The sequence below is a fragment of the Fukomys damarensis genome, unplaced genomic scaffold, assembly GCF_012274545.1.
Source record: "Fukomys damarensis isolate Sample0158 unplaced genomic scaffold, DMR_v1.0_HiC HiC_scaffold_23, whole genome shotgun sequence".
Lineage (NCBI taxonomy): Eukaryota > Metazoa > Chordata > Mammalia > Rodentia > Bathyergidae > Fukomys > Fukomys damarensis.
The window spans coordinates 48,806,126-48,823,801 of NW_022900935.1; the positions used below are offsets into that span (position 1 = coordinate 48,806,126).

General features: G+C 54.3%; 1 protein-coding gene across 1 annotated transcript in view; it reads left to right on the top strand.

The window, feature by feature from the left end:
- Positions 1 to 990: 990 nt before the first annotated feature.
- Positions 991 to 17,676, top strand: part of Mrc2 (mannose receptor C type 2) — a gene marked incomplete at its 5' end in the record, with an annotated part of 25,592 nt that continues 8,906 nt past the window's right edge. Inside the window, 19 exons of the mRNA XM_033767408.1 lie at positions 991 to 1,447; positions 2,258 to 2,431; positions 2,642 to 2,806; positions 2,955 to 3,068; positions 3,714 to 3,857; positions 7,234 to 7,422; positions 7,583 to 7,737; positions 10,181 to 10,288; positions 11,584 to 11,699; positions 12,105 to 12,253; positions 12,872 to 13,089; positions 13,842 to 13,984; positions 14,992 to 15,094; positions 15,318 to 15,456; positions 15,562 to 15,597; positions 15,838 to 15,998; positions 16,083 to 16,150; positions 16,862 to 16,962; positions 17,248 to 17,390. Of these exons, the coding sequence (XP_033623299.1) occupies positions 991 to 1,447; positions 2,258 to 2,431; positions 2,642 to 2,806; positions 2,955 to 3,068; positions 3,714 to 3,857; positions 7,234 to 7,422; positions 7,583 to 7,737; positions 10,181 to 10,288; positions 11,584 to 11,699; positions 12,105 to 12,253; positions 12,872 to 13,089; positions 13,842 to 13,984; positions 14,992 to 15,094; positions 15,318 to 15,456; positions 15,562 to 15,597; positions 15,838 to 15,998; positions 16,083 to 16,150; positions 16,862 to 16,962; positions 17,248 to 17,390 (2,883 nt within the window). The remainder of the gene's footprint in view (positions 1,448 to 2,257; positions 2,432 to 2,641; positions 2,807 to 2,954; positions 3,069 to 3,713; positions 3,858 to 7,233; positions 7,423 to 7,582; positions 7,738 to 10,180; positions 10,289 to 11,583; positions 11,700 to 12,104; positions 12,254 to 12,871; positions 13,090 to 13,841; positions 13,985 to 14,991; positions 15,095 to 15,317; positions 15,457 to 15,561; positions 15,598 to 15,837; positions 15,999 to 16,082; positions 16,151 to 16,861; positions 16,963 to 17,247; positions 17,391 to 17,676) is intronic.

Here is a 17,676-nt window from a genome sequence, read left to right on the forward strand (position 1 = left end):
TCTACTTCCTGACTCAAGCCGTTTAAGTCTCCGTTTCTTAGTCTGGAAAGCAGATATGCTGGGATTGCATTGGGTTCTCCAGTGTCTTCCGCAGAGGAGTCTCTGAAGCAAGTTGAGGAAGCCAAAGGGCTAAACTGGTGTGTCTAAAATATAGTTACAGGAGGGAGAGTGGTTGGATATGGGGGGCAGGAAGCTTGGGAGAATTCTGGAAAGGGGAGGGACATGGGGAGGAGTGAAACAAATACTTCTAGGTCAGAGAAGAACTTTGGCAGAAAAACCATGATCTGTAATAGATCGAGATGAATGAAGGTTGCCATGTGGCATGTGATATAAACACCTCTACTGGTCCTCATAAGATCTTCTGAAAAGGACAGTAGTCTTCTCTTCTCCATAGGCCCCAAGTGCGTTCCAAGACCCCAAGTGGATGCCTGAAACATCCCGTTGCTCATCCAGTCTCCACAGGCAGCGCTGAACCTGTATATGCTGTGTTTTTTGGTACCGGGGATCGAACTCTGGTCCTTGCGCTTGCAAGGCAGGCGGCCGAACCGCTGAGCTAAATCCCGGTCCTGAACCTGTATATGCTAGTTGTTTCCAGTACGTCATACACGCTGTGATTAACCGTGGGCATTACGTGCAGGACTGATGGGACAGTAGAAAAATTACTACAGTATGCTGTCATGAAAGTTACGGGAATTTAGGAATTGTTAGTTTGCGTAATTTTTTCTTTAATCTTTTCGGAATGTGTTTGACTGTGGGGGAACTGAAACCGAGGAAAGTGATACCCCACGTAAGTGGGGACCACCGTTTGGTGCTGGACTTGCTGTGTAGAGTAGGGTTTGCTTTGGGGTGGGACAGAGGACTTAGCCCTGCCTTCAGGTGGGCCTGGGGCTACAGGAGAGGTGGTCCGCGCCTCCTCTGGGCACAGGGGCCGATCAGGGCCCCCTTCCCCCGCCTCGAAGTGTTGACAGTGAGGACTGAGGGGTTTGATGTGTGAGAGAAGTGCATGGTCAGGGTCTGGGCTTTCACGTCCTGCCTTCCCTTCCAGAGCCGGATGTCTTCCTCATCTTCGGTCATGGACTGCAGGGCTGCCTGGAAACCCAGGGTGCACAGGTCCGAGTCACCCCAGCCTGCAATGCCAGCCTCCCTGCCCAGCGCTGGAAGTGGGTCTCCCGGAACCGGCTCTTCAACCTGGGCACCATGCAGTGCTTAGGCACAGGCTGGCCGGGCACCAATACCACCACCTCCCTGGGCATGTACGAGTGTGACCGGGAGGCACTGAGTCTTCGCTGGCACTGTCGTACACTGGGTGACCAGCTGTCCCTACTCCTGGGGGGCCGTGCTGGGAATGCGTCCAAGTCTGGCACCCTCGAGCGTGGTGACCAGACCCGCAGTGGCCAGTGGCACATCTACGGCAGTGACGAGGACCTGTGTTCTCGGCCCTACTACGGTGAGAGGCTGCTGTGGTCCCTGGTGTCACCCGGGCTGGATCAAGGGAGGGACAGTCTCCTAGGTGATCAGGCCTTTGGTTTCTGTGGGCCTTTTTCCAGTTACGTTAGTTATAATACAAAACATTTCTGAAGAGTTAGGAAAATTAACTTTAAAGCATTTACTTTTCAAATTTTCAAAACAAATACATGCTTATAAAAACTTCAGACGTGGACTGGGGATTTAGCCCAGGGGCACCATGCCTGCCTCACAAGTGCAAGGTCCTGAGTGCGATTCCCCCATACTGAAAACAAAGCAAAACAAAAAACTTCAAACAGTGCAAAAATGAATAACCTAAAATTAAATGAAAATCCCCTTCCCTTAGGCCGATTCTCTAGGGGAGACCCCTGTGGTGACCCCACACACATTTTTCAGGTGGTAAATGGGGACTGGAGTCATTCCACGAGGGGCCTCTTGTGGTAGGCAGCTCCATCCTTGGGGTTTTTTCCCCCAGAAGATGCTCTAAGTTTCAAGAAAAAACTTTCAGGGGAAGCATGGAGCCCCTTGGCTGAGTAGCCGAGCAGAGATTTCATCAGGGTCAGCCCCATGGGGGACTGAGAGACTCCCTCACCCAGCTGATTGTGGACAGGGGAGTTAAGAGAGCCCGAGCCCCTGGGCTGACCCGAGGGAGTCGTAAAGCCACTGTCTGCCACCCTTGCCCTCTCCCACTCTGTTGGACCCTGCCAACCTCCACTTCATTGGGTTGTGAGGGTTAAGGGGGTGGGTGGTCTGTGGGTACAGATGCCAAGGATCTGGCTGTTCTCCCCTGCAGAGGTCTACACCATCCAGGGGAACTCTCACGGGAAGCCGTGCACCATACCCTTCAAATACGACAACCAGTGGTTCCACAGCTGCACCAGCACGGGCCGTGAGGATGGACATCTGTGGTGTGCCACCACCCAGGACTACGGCAAAGATGAGCGCTGGGGCTTCTGCCCCATCAAGAGTGAGGAGAGGGCTGTGTGGGAGGCTCACGGAGGGGCTGGTGACGAGGGCGAGGAGCCGAGGGGGACGCAGTGTGGGCCTCAGAACTTTCTGGACTAGGATGAGGAGCTGCCCCTCCTATGGGGAGCAGCCTGTGTGGGATCTCTGGGGACCCGCGTGGGCTCAAGGAGACGCCTGGGGAGGGAACACTGTCCGTCTGTCATGATGACAGGTAACGACTGTGAGACCTTCTGGGACAAGGATCAGCTGACTGACAGCTGCTACCAGTTTAATTTCCAGTCTACGCTGTCCTGGAGGGAGGCCTGGGCCAGCTGCGAGCAGCAAGGGGCAGATCTGCTGAGCATCACGGAGATCTATGAGCAGACCTACATCAATGGTGAGGAGCGGGCAGCCTCTGGGGGTCTGGTCCCCTCCTGGAGCCCCCCATGCCCTTTCTGCTAAGGGAGGGTAAGGATGCTGCTGGTGAAGAAAGCGGGAGGGCTGAGGATGGGCCACCCCTTCTCAGTGCCCCCTCTTGCTGCCAGGGCTCCTCACCGGCTACAGCTCCACCCTGTGGATCGGCCTGAATGACTTGGACACCAGTGGAGGCTGGCAGTGGTCGGACAACTCACCCCTCAAGTACCTCAACTGGGAGAGCGGTGAGACGTGAGACTGAGGGTGCAGGGACCCCACGGACACTTGGCCTCCTCCTCCCCTCCCTGCCCGGCCAGAGCAGTAGATGAGCACAGACTGCCACCCCCCAGTAGTCCCAGCAGTGCCTTGCCTTGGTATGGATTAGAAATTGACCTCGCGCAGATGGATTCTGCCCCAAGTCCCAGGGTTTGTTTGGTGAGCGGATGCCTTTTGGCTTCCATTCACAGCTTTGGACAGTGCACAGTTGTGCCAGTGCACCCATGGGAGGCCAGGCTGGGCTTGGTACCCATGGCTGGATGGGGCTTCAGGACAGTATGGCCCAGGTTAGAAAGAATGAGGACGGCTGGGCATGGGGGCACACTCTTATAATAACATAACCCTCAGAGGCTGAGGCAGGAGGATGGCGAGTTTGACTCCAGCCTGGGTAACTTGGCGAGATCCTGTCTGAAAATTTTTTAAAAGGTCTGGGGATGGTAGCTCAGAGTTAAGATCCTGGACTCAATCCACAGTGCCAGGGGAAAATAACGAGGGCCCAGTGGAGGAGCTGGAGAAGAGGGCTGCGGTTCTCCAGCTGGCTGAGGCTTCTGGAGGAAGGGGTCGTGGTGTGAATTTCTCTTTCTCCTGGGATGCTGGCACTCTGTGCCCCACAGATCAGCCAGACAACCCAAGCGAGGAGAACTGTGGAGTGATCCGCACCGAGTCCTCTGGTGGCTGGCAGAACCGTGACTGCAGCATTGCACTGCCCTATGTGTGCAAGAAGAAACCCAATGCCACAGCCGAGCCCACCCTGCCAGGTGAGCCTGCCAGGCGGGCCAGCGTCTAGGCCACGGGGTGGGGGTGCAGCTCCTAGCCACAGTGCCCAGAGCTGTGAGGAGGAACCGTAAATTTCGGCTCACAGTTTGTAGACATTTCAGGCTACAGTCTCCTGGCTCCAAGGCAGGGAAGCATAGCAGAGGCTGCTTCAAGGCATGACAGACAGGAAGCAGAGAGAGGGTTCAAGGGAGAGATAGCCACACGCCTCCAGCCAGTCTCTACCTCCCAACCAAACATCACATTTACGTATAAACTTACATGGACTAATCCACTGGTGACCGTCACGTGTCACACCCCCAGAGTCCCACATGTGAGCACGTGAGTCTTGGGAGGACATCTAGATATGAACCGTAACATCCAGCTAGCCTAGCCACCCCTCTTGGTCTTTCTGTGGCACAAGGGAACTCCAGTGCTCTTTATTCTTATCTAACTTCAGCTGAAACCTGAACAAACTGGAATGTGCCACTAATTTATTCCATGGCCATTTGTTGGGAACTGCGTTAAGTGCCGGCCATATTCACTGTGCCCTGCAGAAAGCACAGCCTGCTGGAGGTGACAGTCATCTTTACACACAATGACAATATCCTGAGTTATGAAGTATTATAGAAATCCATGTAAAGTTAAATCCATGAGAGTTAAGGACAGTTTAGTGGAAGCGACGTTGGACTTGGGCCTTTCGAGTTGTGCATAAGCTTAAAAGGCAAAGAGTGATTTGGGGGAAGGGCATTCCTGACAGAGCCCCGGATGCACTAAGGTGCAGAGACAGGAAGGGCACAGCTACGGTAAGAGGTGGTGAGTATCGCAGTTTGTGTGGAGCACAGGCTGTGCCAAGCGTGCTCCTCAGCCCAGAAGTCCCTGGGAGCATGTTAGAAATGCAGGTTCTAACTCCAGGCCTTGCCCCCGATTAATTTTGTTTTTCAGTTTTTATTATTACATGTGTACAGTATATAATGATCACACAGTATGTTATGATGGTGTGAGGAGTCGGTACATGCACATAAAACATTTCATTCTTTTTCCGTTCCTGTCCTCTGTTCCCTTCCCCTACCTCCATCTCTTCATCCCCTTCCTGTCTGAGAAAGATCTCTCTCCCTAGCCTTTTATTTTGCTCTTTATTTGTATTTTGGGTTTCTCATGTATAGAAACCATATGATTTTTTTTTTATTTTTTAACAGAGATCGAATTTGGGTCCTTGAGCTTGTGAGTCAGGCGGCGGAAACCATATGACATTTAAACCTGTGTGTCTGATTCATTTCACTTAACATTATGGTCTCAAGGTGCATCCATTTTCCTACAAAGGACTCCAGTTTATCCTTCATGGCAGAGTAGTACTCCATTATGTATACATACCACATTTTCTTTATCCACTCATCTGTTGATGGCCATATAGGCTGCTTTCAAAATTAAGCTATTAATTCAAGTCAGATTCTGCAGTTAACTAAAGCCCCAGGTGAGTCACGTGTAGGTACAGTTTGAGAGGCACTGGTAGGGGCATGGCGCCAAGAGGGGTGCGGAAAGGCAGGTTGCAGCTGGTTGCTGAAGGGGCTTGGCTGCAGGGTGAAGTTAGGGTGGCTCTGGGCAGGCTTCAGGAGGCTTTGCAGGCTCTTAAGCCAGGGAGTGCTTTGCTCATATCTGTATTCAGAGGTAGCGCTAGGGGCCTCGTGGGGGAGATGGAATGTGGGGCAGTGGGCAGGGCCTGCTTTGCAACTCTGCTCCTTAGTGATTGTGGCCTTGGGCGAGCAGCTTTAGTCGCTGAGGTGCAGAGTCCTTTCCTGTCACCTCAGTATAAGCACATCCACCTTACAGAGTGCCTTTAGGGCTGGAGACCTGGCCTGCCACCGAGGGTCAGTGTCTCTGTAGGTGGGGGTTGTCATTGTAGGCCGAGGGGGCAACTGCTCCTACTGGGAGTTGGTGAAGAGATTTTCTCGAAGAAAATCTAGCAAAACCAGAAAGAAGAAAATCCACAAACCCACAGAAAATGAAAAGCTTATAGAGCCATTTCCTGCTCCAGACCGTGAAAGCGCTGCCAAAGATTGATTCTGAATGTCGGCCCCGCCTTCTCCCTCCAGCCCCCTAGGGGCTGGGAGTAGCTCCATCTAGGCTGCCCCACTCCAAGTTGGAGGAACCCTGGGACGGCACCCATCCCTGATGTTCCCAGAATCTCCCCCATTGGCCGCGTCTTCCCTATGGGAGGGCTCCTCAGGCCTCATGGACATGTAGACAGACGTCTGTGGCCTCAGATTTCCTCCTCTACCCCAGCCCTAGCTCTCTGCAGGAGGCATATTTTAGGCAGTTCAGTTGGGCTCTGCTCTCTGTGTCTCCTCAATGTCATTCCGAAGGCAGGCACCATCATCCCGCAAAGCACCCACACTGAACTTCCCCTTATGAAGCCTTCTCGGGTCCAAACAGTCGCTAAAATCAGTTCTGTCTAGGGGGCTGCAGCCTTGCGCCTTAGCTCATTGGCCAACAAGAGATGATTGACAGTTCCTAAGCCAAGGAGAGAGCCCACTCCAGCTCTCAGCCCACCCAGTTTGCCAGGTCTGCAAGAAAAGGTGCAGCACGGACCAGGAGCTGTGCCCTGGGAGGAAGCAGACTCCTGCATCCCAGTCTGGGGTGATGTTTCAAGTGGACACATGCTTTCCTGCCTGGCCAGGGCGAAATCCTGCCTGAGCCTGATATTGTGGGTGGTTTGGTGAAGTCTTTTGCTTTTGCCAAGACCAAGTATGGGCTTGTTTGCTTCAGCTGACCTTAGACCCCAGTACCTTAAAAGTGAAACTAAAATTCACTGAAATGATGGCCAGAGAGGGTCCTGGGATGGAGAAGCGTTGGGGTTGGGGAAAGGAGCAAGGAGAGGAATATTAGCCCACGAATGCGGCCAGTCCGCAGTGACTTTGTGCAACCCCATAACGTTTCTGGGTGCTCACCTACTAGACTCCTGGTGTGCCAGACGGGGTCCCTCATTGGCTCAAGACCCTTGTCCCCGACCCTCCACCCAGCACTGCCCGTTGCATCTGGTGCTCAGTGGATGTGACCTGGGAGAACAATGGTGGTCCCTTACACTAAGCAAGATGGCATAGACCAAGTTTGATTCTCATAGCAGGAAATGCCACTGACAGAGGAGGGAACCAAGGCTCAGGATTCGTCCTGATATCCTTCCCATGTCTTTGTGAGAGGAGCAGCCAGAGAAGCTGTCCTGTCCTGGGCGGAATCTGCCACCACTCCCTGGGGTGGAAAAGGCAGATCTGGGACAGGTTTGGGAGGGGATGGCTTGGAGGTCCTGCCTGGGTTAACACCCAGTGGCTTGGTATTCAAACTGGGTAGCTCAGTGTCTGAGCAGCAGCCCTGTGGGTCTCACAGACAGGTGGGCCAACGTGAAGGTGAAGTGTGAGCCCAGCTGGCAGCCCTTCCAGGGCCACTGCTACCGCCTGCAGGCTGAGAAGCGCAGCTGGCAGGAATCCAAGAAGGCCTGTCTTCGGGGTGGCGGTGACCTGCTCAGCATCCACAGCATGGCCGAGCTGGAGTTCATCACGAAGCAGATCAAGCAAGGTAAGGAGCTGCCCGGCCACACACACACCTGGGACGGAGGGCAGGGTCTCTGTGCTGTCCATCCCATCCCACCCTGGAGGCTCAGAGTGTCTCTTCCTTCCCTGTTGGCAGCTAAGACTGACCCTCGGTATCTTCTCTTCCTCCCCTCCTGTTGACCCAGAGGTGGAGGAGCTGTGGATTGGCCTCAACGACTTAAAACTGCAGATGAATTTTGAGTGGTCCGACGGCAGCCTTGTGAGCCTCACCCACTGGCACCCGTTTGAGCCCAATAACTTCCGGGATAGTCTGGAGGACTGTGTCACCATCTGGGGCCCGGTGAGACCCTCCTTCCCCATGACAGGGTCACGGAATCTACCCCCACGTGTTCCTGCCGAAGGAGCTCCTCTCGGCGCTGCCCATCCTGTCCATTTGTCCTCTTACCTGTCCCCCAGCTTCCCCCTGACCCTTTCTCTTCCCTATGCAAAGGCTGCAGGGATTGAGTCCCCCTCCACCCCCACTAGCTGGGTCGCTAGGGCAAGTGACTAGCGGTCATGGGAAGAATTCCAGGGGTTCATTCTCTTAAAGTCTATACATGTTGGCCCATTCGGGATCTTCCGCCAGCTGCTCCTCCCTACCAGCAGGTGGCGCCAGAGCCTGTATGATGCGGAATCCCCACGGAAAGGTCTGCTCTCTGTCAGCTCTTGTCTCCTCCAAATCCCTACCCTAGCCAGACCAGGGTCTTGTCTTCTCAAGAAATTATGAAGTTATGATTGCTTTTTGTTGTTGTTCTGAGGAATTGAACCCAGGCTTTTCACACCGAGCTACATCCTTAGTCCTTTTTCATTTTCTGAGACAGGGTTTCACTAAGTCTCTAAATTGCCCAGGCTAGGTTCAAATTTGTGATCCTCCTGCCTCAGCCTCCCCGAATGCTGAGATGATAGGCATGCAGTGCTGAACCTGGTTGCCATGGTTTTCACTTAATCATAGTACGGGTGGCTAAAGGAACTGATGCAGGATGTTAAGGAAAAAAACCCTTAAAACAAGATAAAGCCAGGGGCCAGGGATTTAGCTCAGTGGTTCCACCGCCTGCCTGCCTTGGCAAGTGCAAGGACCCAAATTCGATCCCCAGTACCAAAACAAACAAACAAGATAAAGCCACAGGAACAGATTACCTATTGCCAGGGCAGATAACATTCTGCTGTAGAATACAGCACCAGAGACATAATGGCAAAACCACTTACCTTAGGGGGAATGCTGTTGTTTTTTCTCCAATGCTGGGGATCAAATCCAGGGCCTTCTGCATGCTAGGCAAGCACTGTGCTACTGAGCTACATCCTAGCTCCAGTCTAAAAATTTGAAAATAGTTAGTTGCTGAGTGTGTACTACATTCCAGGTAATTTCCATGCGCTGAGCTCCACAAACCTGTGTAGCTCCAGGATGGAACTTAAAGGCAGACATGCTGCTTGCTGAGAGACTGCGGGTACTTGGGGCGGGGGTGGGGGGAGCTCAGACATTCATGAGGTCCAGGACTAAACTCTTCTTTGGCTTTATCGGCTGTGACTTGGCCTGAGCATACCAGGCTCTACTCTCTCTGGCTCTCACTAGTCCCCCTGCTACAGCCACCATGGGCTCACTTTTCATGGCTTCAGTTACCCGAGGTCATCTGTAGTCTAAAAATATTAAAGGGAAATTTTCAGAAATAAAAAAAGTATAACCTTTAAATGCTTTCTTTGTAGTACTGTTACAGTTGTGCTTTTGTTAGTTGTTAGTCTCTTGCCGTGCCTAATTTATAGATTCAACTTTATCATAGGTAAAAGGACATAGTCTGTCTATATAGGGTACTAGCCAGGGTCTCAGGAATCCACTGTGGGACTTGGGAGATGGCTCCTGTACCCCTTGGGAATGGCATCTGTCTAGGCTGTGGCAGTTATTCTAACAATCTTAGCTGGTTTGTTTTAGATGTCTATGTTATTTATTTATTTTGTGTGTGTGAGTTTTTTGGTACCAGGGATGGAACTCAGGACCTTGCACTTGTGAGGCAGGTGATGGCACCACTGAGCTAAATCCCCGGCCCTATAGATAATTTAAAAGAACACCCTTTCTCATTTAGACAGTGTTTGTTAAAGTTTCGGGGCATCTGCACATCACTTTTGTGCTCTCATCTACTTGTGACGTTCATTAACCCTGCTCTCCTGCCTGGGACAGAGAAGTTCGCTGCTCCTGGAGTCCTGGGCCAGAGCCCTCACTCTGGGGGTCCCAACAGACCAGACTGATGAATGGTGGACGTACAAGAAAGGAACCTATTTAGTAAAAACGAGGACCTCTGTGTGAGCCCCTGCCGTGGGGGTACTAACCAGAGTTTCAGAGCTCTCTAGGGGAGGGACAAAAGGGAGGAGCATGAAGTAGGCGTAGTCAAGCAGTCTTGGTCAGGTTGTGATCTGGTCGGTTTGGTATTGGAGTCTGGTTTGGTGGTGTCCTGCTGGCTTCTGGGAAGTCACTGTTGCTTGAGGTGGGACAATTTGCTTCCCCACTTGAAGTGATCTGCCCAAGAGGCTTGTTGTTCCTGGAACCAGAAATAAGCCAAGGAAAAGTGACTCACAGTCCAGAGGCGCAAAATAGAGTTGGCCAGAACTGGGTCCTCCTTTAAATCCCCAATTCTAAAGGAGCCCCTGTTACAAGATAAATTGCTCAGACTCACACAGCAAGTCAGAGGCAGGGCCAGGTCTAGAAAGCACCTTAGCGGAGGGGTTTGGCAGACTCCTTCACCATGTGCCCCTAGGAAGGTCGCTGGAACGACAGTCCCTGTAACCAGTCCCTGCCATCCATCTGCAAGAAGGCTGGCCAGCTGAGCCAGGGGGCCACTGAGGAGGACCACGGCTGCCGGAAGGTGAGGGTGTTTCCGGAGCTGGCGTGGGTGGACCCAGCCAGAGGGGCTCCGAGGGGCAGGAGGGGTGGAGGGATCTACACCCTCACTTCAGCTCTCCAGCCCCTATTCCTAAAGGAGTGATGCTGGATGGGATGGGGCTGGATTGGAGCTGTGGGCCCTATCCTAGGGCCCGAGTCCCTTCATTGTGGGGAAGCCATTTCCCAGCAGCAGCAAGAGTGAGGCTCCTTGGTGTGGATGAGCCTGACTACCTTGTGCTCCAGCCTCACTGGGCTTCCAAGGATGATTCGGGGTGGGGGTGTTGGAGGGGATTCTGCAAGATGCAGGAGAGTGAGTGGGTGAAGACCCATTCCCCTCTGCCAGGCTCTCCTAGGCTCTACACCCTGCAGCCCCCAGGCCTCTCACCCTGGAGCCGTATGAGTTGTGTGATGTGTGGGAAGGTTGCTCATAAATCACTTCTCAACCCCTTGGTGCTGGCCTGGCTCCTCACTCTGTTTTGGATAAATCCTCTTCCCACAACCCACTGCACCCCAATAGCTGTCCTCCCCCAATTCCCGGACAGGAAATCCCAACAGCCATGATCAGAGGGGGGAGGAAGAGAAAAGACAGAGCGGAAGGGGTCAGCATGTGTGCTTAGTTAGGGATTGGCCAGGGGTTCTGTCCTGGCTTTGGTGAAGTGGAATAGGGGGTAGAGAGGAATTTCTAACTGCCTGGTACCTTGGCCAGCCTGGAATGTGTGTGAAGGGTGCTGAATGGCTGTGGTTAATTCTCTGGCATAGCCAGAGGTAACACATAGCCACTGATGGGCACATGGGAGCTCCACACACATCATACCCGTTTCTTCTCTTGTGTTCTGGCTCCTGCTGGCCATTCAGGAGCCTACTGCACCAGCTATGGTCTCCTCACTGAGGGTCTGCCCCTGCCACTTAACCCCTGCCAGATGCACCCTCTCAGCCCAGCTCTCTGGATCCTGGCATCTCTTCCCCCACTTTGCAGTGCTTCCTTCCCAGACAGTTGGCTGATTCCCCTCTGTGCCTCTTGATCTCTGTGGCACTTGTCTTTCTGAGCCAGGCTGTGGGCCAGGTCCATCAACGTCCCTGGGACTACGCTGCCACGTGGTCTGACAGTATGGAGGGGAGAGAGGAGAGTGACCACATGAAGAATACTAGCCTCTGTGGTGTCAGGCCGGTCCCCTCTGGCCTACACCGCGATGGCGTCCCCTGTGCTGGTATTGACAGGGAGAGTGGAGAGTCACCCTCCCGACAGATGCCCCTCTCCTGTCCACTCTCTTGAGCCAGGGTTGGACTTGGCATAGCCCATCCTGCTACTGGCTTGGAGAGGACCAAGTGACCTACAGTGAGGCCCGGCGTCTGTGCACTGACCACGGCTCTCAGCTGGTCACCATCACCAACAGGTATGAGAGGACAGGGATCAGAGCTCCGATCACCTCTTACCTATGTCTTGCCCCTTCACCACATGGGGTAGCATCCTGCCAGGGACTTTTTGAAGTCCTGTCACAAGGGAAGACTTACTTTTTAGTGTGGGGCAGTGCAGGGGTAGTTGCAGCACAGGTATGGGCAAATGCTGAAGAAGGACAGCCCTTGGTTGTGTTGTTTTTCTCTGCCTTCTCAGCAATGCAGGAGGTGTGGACAGAGCCACAGAAGAGGGAGCTTGTTGGTTCCTAAGCCTATAGCGGCCCCCACTTCCCTGAGCAAGTTACTGGCGAGGCTTCTGACCCAAGCTTTGGAGGCAGAGATCTGGGCTGTGGCCCGGGGAGTGGGGTGGTGCGCTTCCTGCACGACCAGCCTGTCCTCCGCAGGTTTGAGCAGGCCTTCGTCAGCAGCCTCATCTACAACTGGGAGGGCGAGTACTTCTGGACGGCCCTGCAGGACCTCAACAGCACCGGCTCCTTCCGCTGGCTCAGTGGGGATGAAGTCATGTACACGCATTGGAACCGGGACCAGCCTGGTGAGCCCCTTGCCCCACCATCTTGGATCCCCTTCTTGGATTGGCACTGATGAAGTGCGGAGGCCACAGTGGACTCGTCCTGCCAGGACCAAGCTGCTGGGCTTCCCAGTAGAGGGGTGATTTATATAGTGCTCCCTATTAGGAGCACAGACCGGAGCCAAATGCCCAGCCCAGATCCTGACTCTGCTTTTTATACCTGTGCATCCTCTGGGCCTCGGTTTCTCATCCATCAAATGGGGATAACTGTATCTTCTTCACAGAGTTGATGTGAAATTTAAATCTAAGGGAAGTTCTAACTTACCCTTTACTAGAAAGGGATAATACGTGTAAATTGCATAAAACAGTAAGCACAGTACAATACGTGCTATTAATATTACTAACATTTCACAGTTAGGTGTTTTAACCTTTCCATAACCTAATGCTCCGGGAGATAATGAGATAGGATCAGAGAGGCTTAACAAGTTGCCTGAGTCTCAGAGTAAACGAAGAGCCAAGACTCTGTCTTATCCCATCCTGCTGCCTGGGCACCAACCCTACAGAGCTTGTCCTTACGGAAAAGGCCTGGCTGGTTACCGGTGCTGCCTTGGCACATGGCCGTGTCCCTTCTCCCTCCATCAGGGTACAGCCGTGGGGGCTGTGTGGCCCTGGCCACAGGCAGCGCCATGGGGCTGTGGGAGGTGAAGAACTGTACCTTGTTCCGTGCTCGTTACATCTGCCGGCAGAGCCTGGGCACACCAGTGACACCCGAGCTGCCTGGCCCAGACCCCACGCCCAGCCTCACTGGCTCCTGTCCTCAGGGCTGGGCCTCCGACCCCAAACTCCGGCACTGCTATAAGGTAGGGGGGTAGCCTGTTGGCATGGCAGGGGGTGAGGTGGGAGGGAAGAGGATAAAAGTAAAGTGGCGGCTCATCTCGGGGAGCCCATGGGGGACCATTTGTGGACCAGAGACACTGCTCAGGTGCAGACCAGGGTAATGTCTGATGAAACTTGTCCGTGAAATCTATAGCATGCGGTCAGTACACATTTCAGGAATTGAAGGAGCCACAGAGATCATCATTGTCAGAGTTCCCAAATGTTGGGGCCCATACTAGCGTGTTCTTTAGAATCACCTGGGGATCCAGATGGAAATCAGATATTTTATCCTAGTATGTGTGAGGCCCTGGGTTTGATCCCTAGTACATCAAAACACGAAATAAAAATCTCTTGGCACTGTAGAGATTTGGATTCAGTTGGACTAGGTAGGGCCTGGTGATCTGCCCGGTTTGGGAGACACTCCCCTAGTCCCAGGTCTTCTATTGTGTGCAGAAACTGAAGTCCAGGGAAAGGGAGGGACTTCCTCACAGCAGGCTGTGACTTTGCTGGGTCTAGAGACTAGATCTTCTCGCTGATCAGGGGTAGTGCACAGGGTTGTACCAGGAGCTGACTGCCAGCTTCCCTCCCCTGGCATTCATTTTTTGATGGGCAGGATTGTCCTTAGCTAATTGGACCCCTCCCCATCTGGGGAGACCACAGCAGTCTCAGGGTAGGTGGCAGGTATCCCTTGGAGAGGGGACAGCTTGGAGTGGACAGCTGGGCTCTGCTCCTGCAGGTGTTCAGCTCAGAGCGGCTGCAGGACAAGAAGAGCTGGATCCAGGCCCGGGGAGCTTGCCAGGAGTTGGGGGCCCAGCTGCTGAGCCTGGCCAGCTATGAGGAGGAGCACTTCGTAGCCAGCATGCTCAACAAGATCTTTGGGTACTGAGCCAGGGACGGGGTGCCTATGTTTGTGTGGGAGCAAACAGACTCTTAGTTGGGCAAGGTGTTGGAGGAGGGCAGGGTGAAGGTAACCCCAGTGGGGCCTCTCTAGGCCTCGGAGTGGTCTGTGTATCTGCCGGTACTGCCATCTTGTTCCCCGCAAGCAACCATGGTCCCCTGGAGTTGGGTGCTCCAGTGTGATCCACTTACTCATAAAATCATCACCAGCATCTTGGAGCCAGCAGCACCCACTTAGGCAACACCAGCTTTCCTTCGAAAATCTCTTAAAGCTGATCCAAGTTGAGCCCCCCTCCCCACTGTCCCATAGTAACCCACATTCTCGGTAAGCTGTCCTGAGAGGCAGAAGGAGAAAAGGCTGCAACTCGAAGTGATTGCCCAAGGGGGTTTCTCCGGGAGCCCATCTCGGTGGGTCTCGGTGGGGTACTGTATTCTCCGAAGCGACACCCACAGTCCCTTAGCATTGCGGAAATCCCAGATGGACCCGGGCTCCCTGAGACCTTAAACCCGTGGATATACCCTCCCGGCAATCACCAGGATCACGTTATCTGACTAGTAATTATAGCAGCTCGTGTTCCTCACTACTCACCGCTCCCCGTGGACCGGGTACGGTGCTAAACTGCAGTCCTCATTCAGACCTCTCAGCACCGGGAAGCAGATTCCCACTGAGCCCCTGGGTGGTGGAGAGGTTAGGTGGGTTTTTTTCTGCCTAGGCCACAGAGTTGGCCCGTGGGTGAACTGGGCCATGGGTCTCTGCTGCTTGCCCTTGAGCTTCCTAAAGTAGAAGCCTGGGCAGGGCACCCCAAAGGGAGGCCAAGGGAAGAAGAGTCCGGCTGCCACCTTTAGGGAGAACGTTAAGGAAAAACAAACAAAATCAGCCCGGTGTTGTCAGGTCACTGTGGAGCCCAGAGGGAAAGGCTCAGGCTCTGGGGACTTGCTACTCTCTCACCTCCCCTCTCTTCTGTCCTCGCCCCTGCATTGTGCTGAAGTGAATCAGAGCCCGAGATCCATGAGCAGCACTGGTTCTGGATTGGCCTGAGCCGTCGGGATCCTAGAGGGGGTCAGAGCTGGCGCTGGAGCGATGGCCTAGGGGTGAGGGGCCTGGAGGAGGACGGAGTGGGAGGAGGGCGGAGCCTGGAGTGTGGGCGGGTCTTGAAGAGGCAGGGTCTCCGGCAGCAGGGAAAGCAGATTGGAGAGGGGACCTTCAGCGGAGGCTGGGGGTTCTCAGCTCAGGCCAGTCCTCTTGTCCCCTTGTGCGGGGGGCCGGGCCGGGGCGGCCTGTTCCTTGTCCCTTATGTCTCTTCCCCTTCTTCAGTTCTCTTATCACAATTTTGACCGGAGCCGGCACGATGACGATGACATCCGGGGTTGCGCAGTGCTTGACCTGGCCTCTCTGCAGTGGGTGGCCTTGCAGTGCGAGACTCAGCTCGACTGGATCTGCAAGATCCCTAGAGGTTGGGTGGTGTGGCACTGGGGGGCACGGGAGCATGAAGGGTGGCAGGGCCGGGGATCAAGGGTCCCCTTTCCCCTGCAGTGTCTTTGTCCCTGTTGCCCCGTAGGCGCGGATGTGCAGGAGCCGGACGTCAGCCCACAGGGTGAGGCCCTGGCACACGCTACCCTCAGGGAGGAAACCAAGGGGGTGAGGGGTTTCAGCCCCAAGGGGGCTGAGTGGCTGGGACTGGACAACAGAGCAGCCAGCTTGGCTCGGTCTGGAAAGAGAAGCAAGTCCAGGGCCGGCCTGGGCCTGTCGAGAGGACTATCCCGGGTCCATTGTGCTGGCAAGCCCGCCTGCCGCCTGCCTGGCTCTGCCCGGCTCCACTGTGCGCTTCCCACAGGCCAGCGGGAATGGCTGCGTTTCCAGGAGGCTGAGTACAAGTTCTTTGAGCATCATTCCACGTGGGCGCAGGCCCAGCGCATCTGCACGTGGTTCCAGGCTGAGCTGACCTCCGTGCACAGCCAGGCCGAGCTGGACTTCCTGGGGCACAGCCTGCAGAAGGTGGGCGGAGAGGCAGCTAGAGGCTATGGGCATTGAGGCCCAGGGGGCTGCAAATCCTCACCTGCCATCGGCTTACTTCCCCAGTTCTCCCGGGGCCAGGAGCAGCACTGGTGGATCGGCCTGCACACCTCAGAGAATGATGGGCGCTTCAGGTGGGAGCTCTGGTGGGCAGCAGGGGTGAGAGGCAACCGGCTGTGTCCCCGGGCAGAGGTGGAGAGGTGGGACAGCGCCCAGAGAAACACAGAAGACTTACATTTGAATCCGGCTCTGTTCCTCGAGGGCTGTACGGCCTTTAGCAAATGATTTAACCTTTCTGGCCTTGGTTTTCTCATCTGGAAGTGAAAATAATGAAGCCTGCCTCCTAGGATTCTCATGGGGGTTAGAAATAACAAACTGAAGTCTTAGCACAACGTCCAGCACATAAATAACTGGGCACTAAATAACAGCAGCTTCCGTTATACCTGGGATCATCCATCATGAACAAAGCCTCTGGGGACGGGAGCAGAGCACATGATGGTCCAGAGGGGACTATTCAGTGTCCACCTTCCGTGTATCAGGGTCCTTGAAGCAGGAGGACCAGGAGCCTGCAGGAATCTGGGTACATCTTTGCTCTTAGAGCCCAAGCCCTGGGGTTTTTGAGCGTCTTAGAGGAGTACTTGGGAACGGCAAGGCCTTGCCTGGAGACACCAGGTCCTTGGTCCCTGGCTGCACTGAGCTGTGTAGCTCCACTCTTCTGTTTTCAGCCAGTGAGGCCCTGAACTTGAGCCCTTCCCTGCCCCTTTCCCATTGCCTTCATGCTGTGTATGGGGGAGGCTGAGCCCTGGCCAGTGCTGGTGGCCCAGCACTCTTCTGTGCCCTTGCAGGTGGACCGATGGTTCCATTATAAACTTCATCTCCTGGGCTCCAGGCAGACCTCGGCCCATTGGCAAGGACCAGAAATGTGTGTACATGACAGCCAGCCGAGGTAAGGACGAGGGGTGACAGGGTACTGTGGTAGAGAGAGAATCATTGTTGGGGGTGGTAAGAGAGCTCTGGCAGGGATCACCAGGGTCTTCTCATTCTCTTTTCCCCCAAACTCAAGAAGGCTAAACAAACCCACAGAGGGCCGGTCCTATCTCCATAGCCCCAAAGCCTCAGAAGCCTTGAGTTCAGAGCTAGACGTAGGCCCTGAGCCCCAGCCCAGACTTCTCAGGGTATGAGGCTCTGCATGCCTTGCCCTGGGGGTGACTCCCACCCTGCCCTTTCGCAGAAGACTGGGGGGACCAGAGGTGCATGACAGCCTTGCCCTACATCTGCAAACGCAGCAACAGCACTGGAGAGACACAGCCTCCAGACCTGCCATCGGCAGCGCTGGGGGGCTGCCCCGCTGGCTGGAACCAGTTCCTCAGCAAGGTAGGAGGTAGGGTGAGGGCGCCTGGGGAGTCAGAGGAGAGGATGTAGACGCGGGAGCAATGGGTGTCAGGACTCCTGGCTGTTTGGCAACATCAAAGTCATGGCCTCTCGCCCGTACCTACCAACCTCTCTTACTTGGCCCAGCATCAGGCTGGACTCCTTACAAAATGACCTTCTAATCCACCAGAAGCAAGGTTGTCCAAATACTTCAGTGAGTTTTAAGTCCAAATACTTAAGTTAGATCAGTGGTTGGCAACCCTTTTTTTTTTTTTTTTTTTTTTTTTTT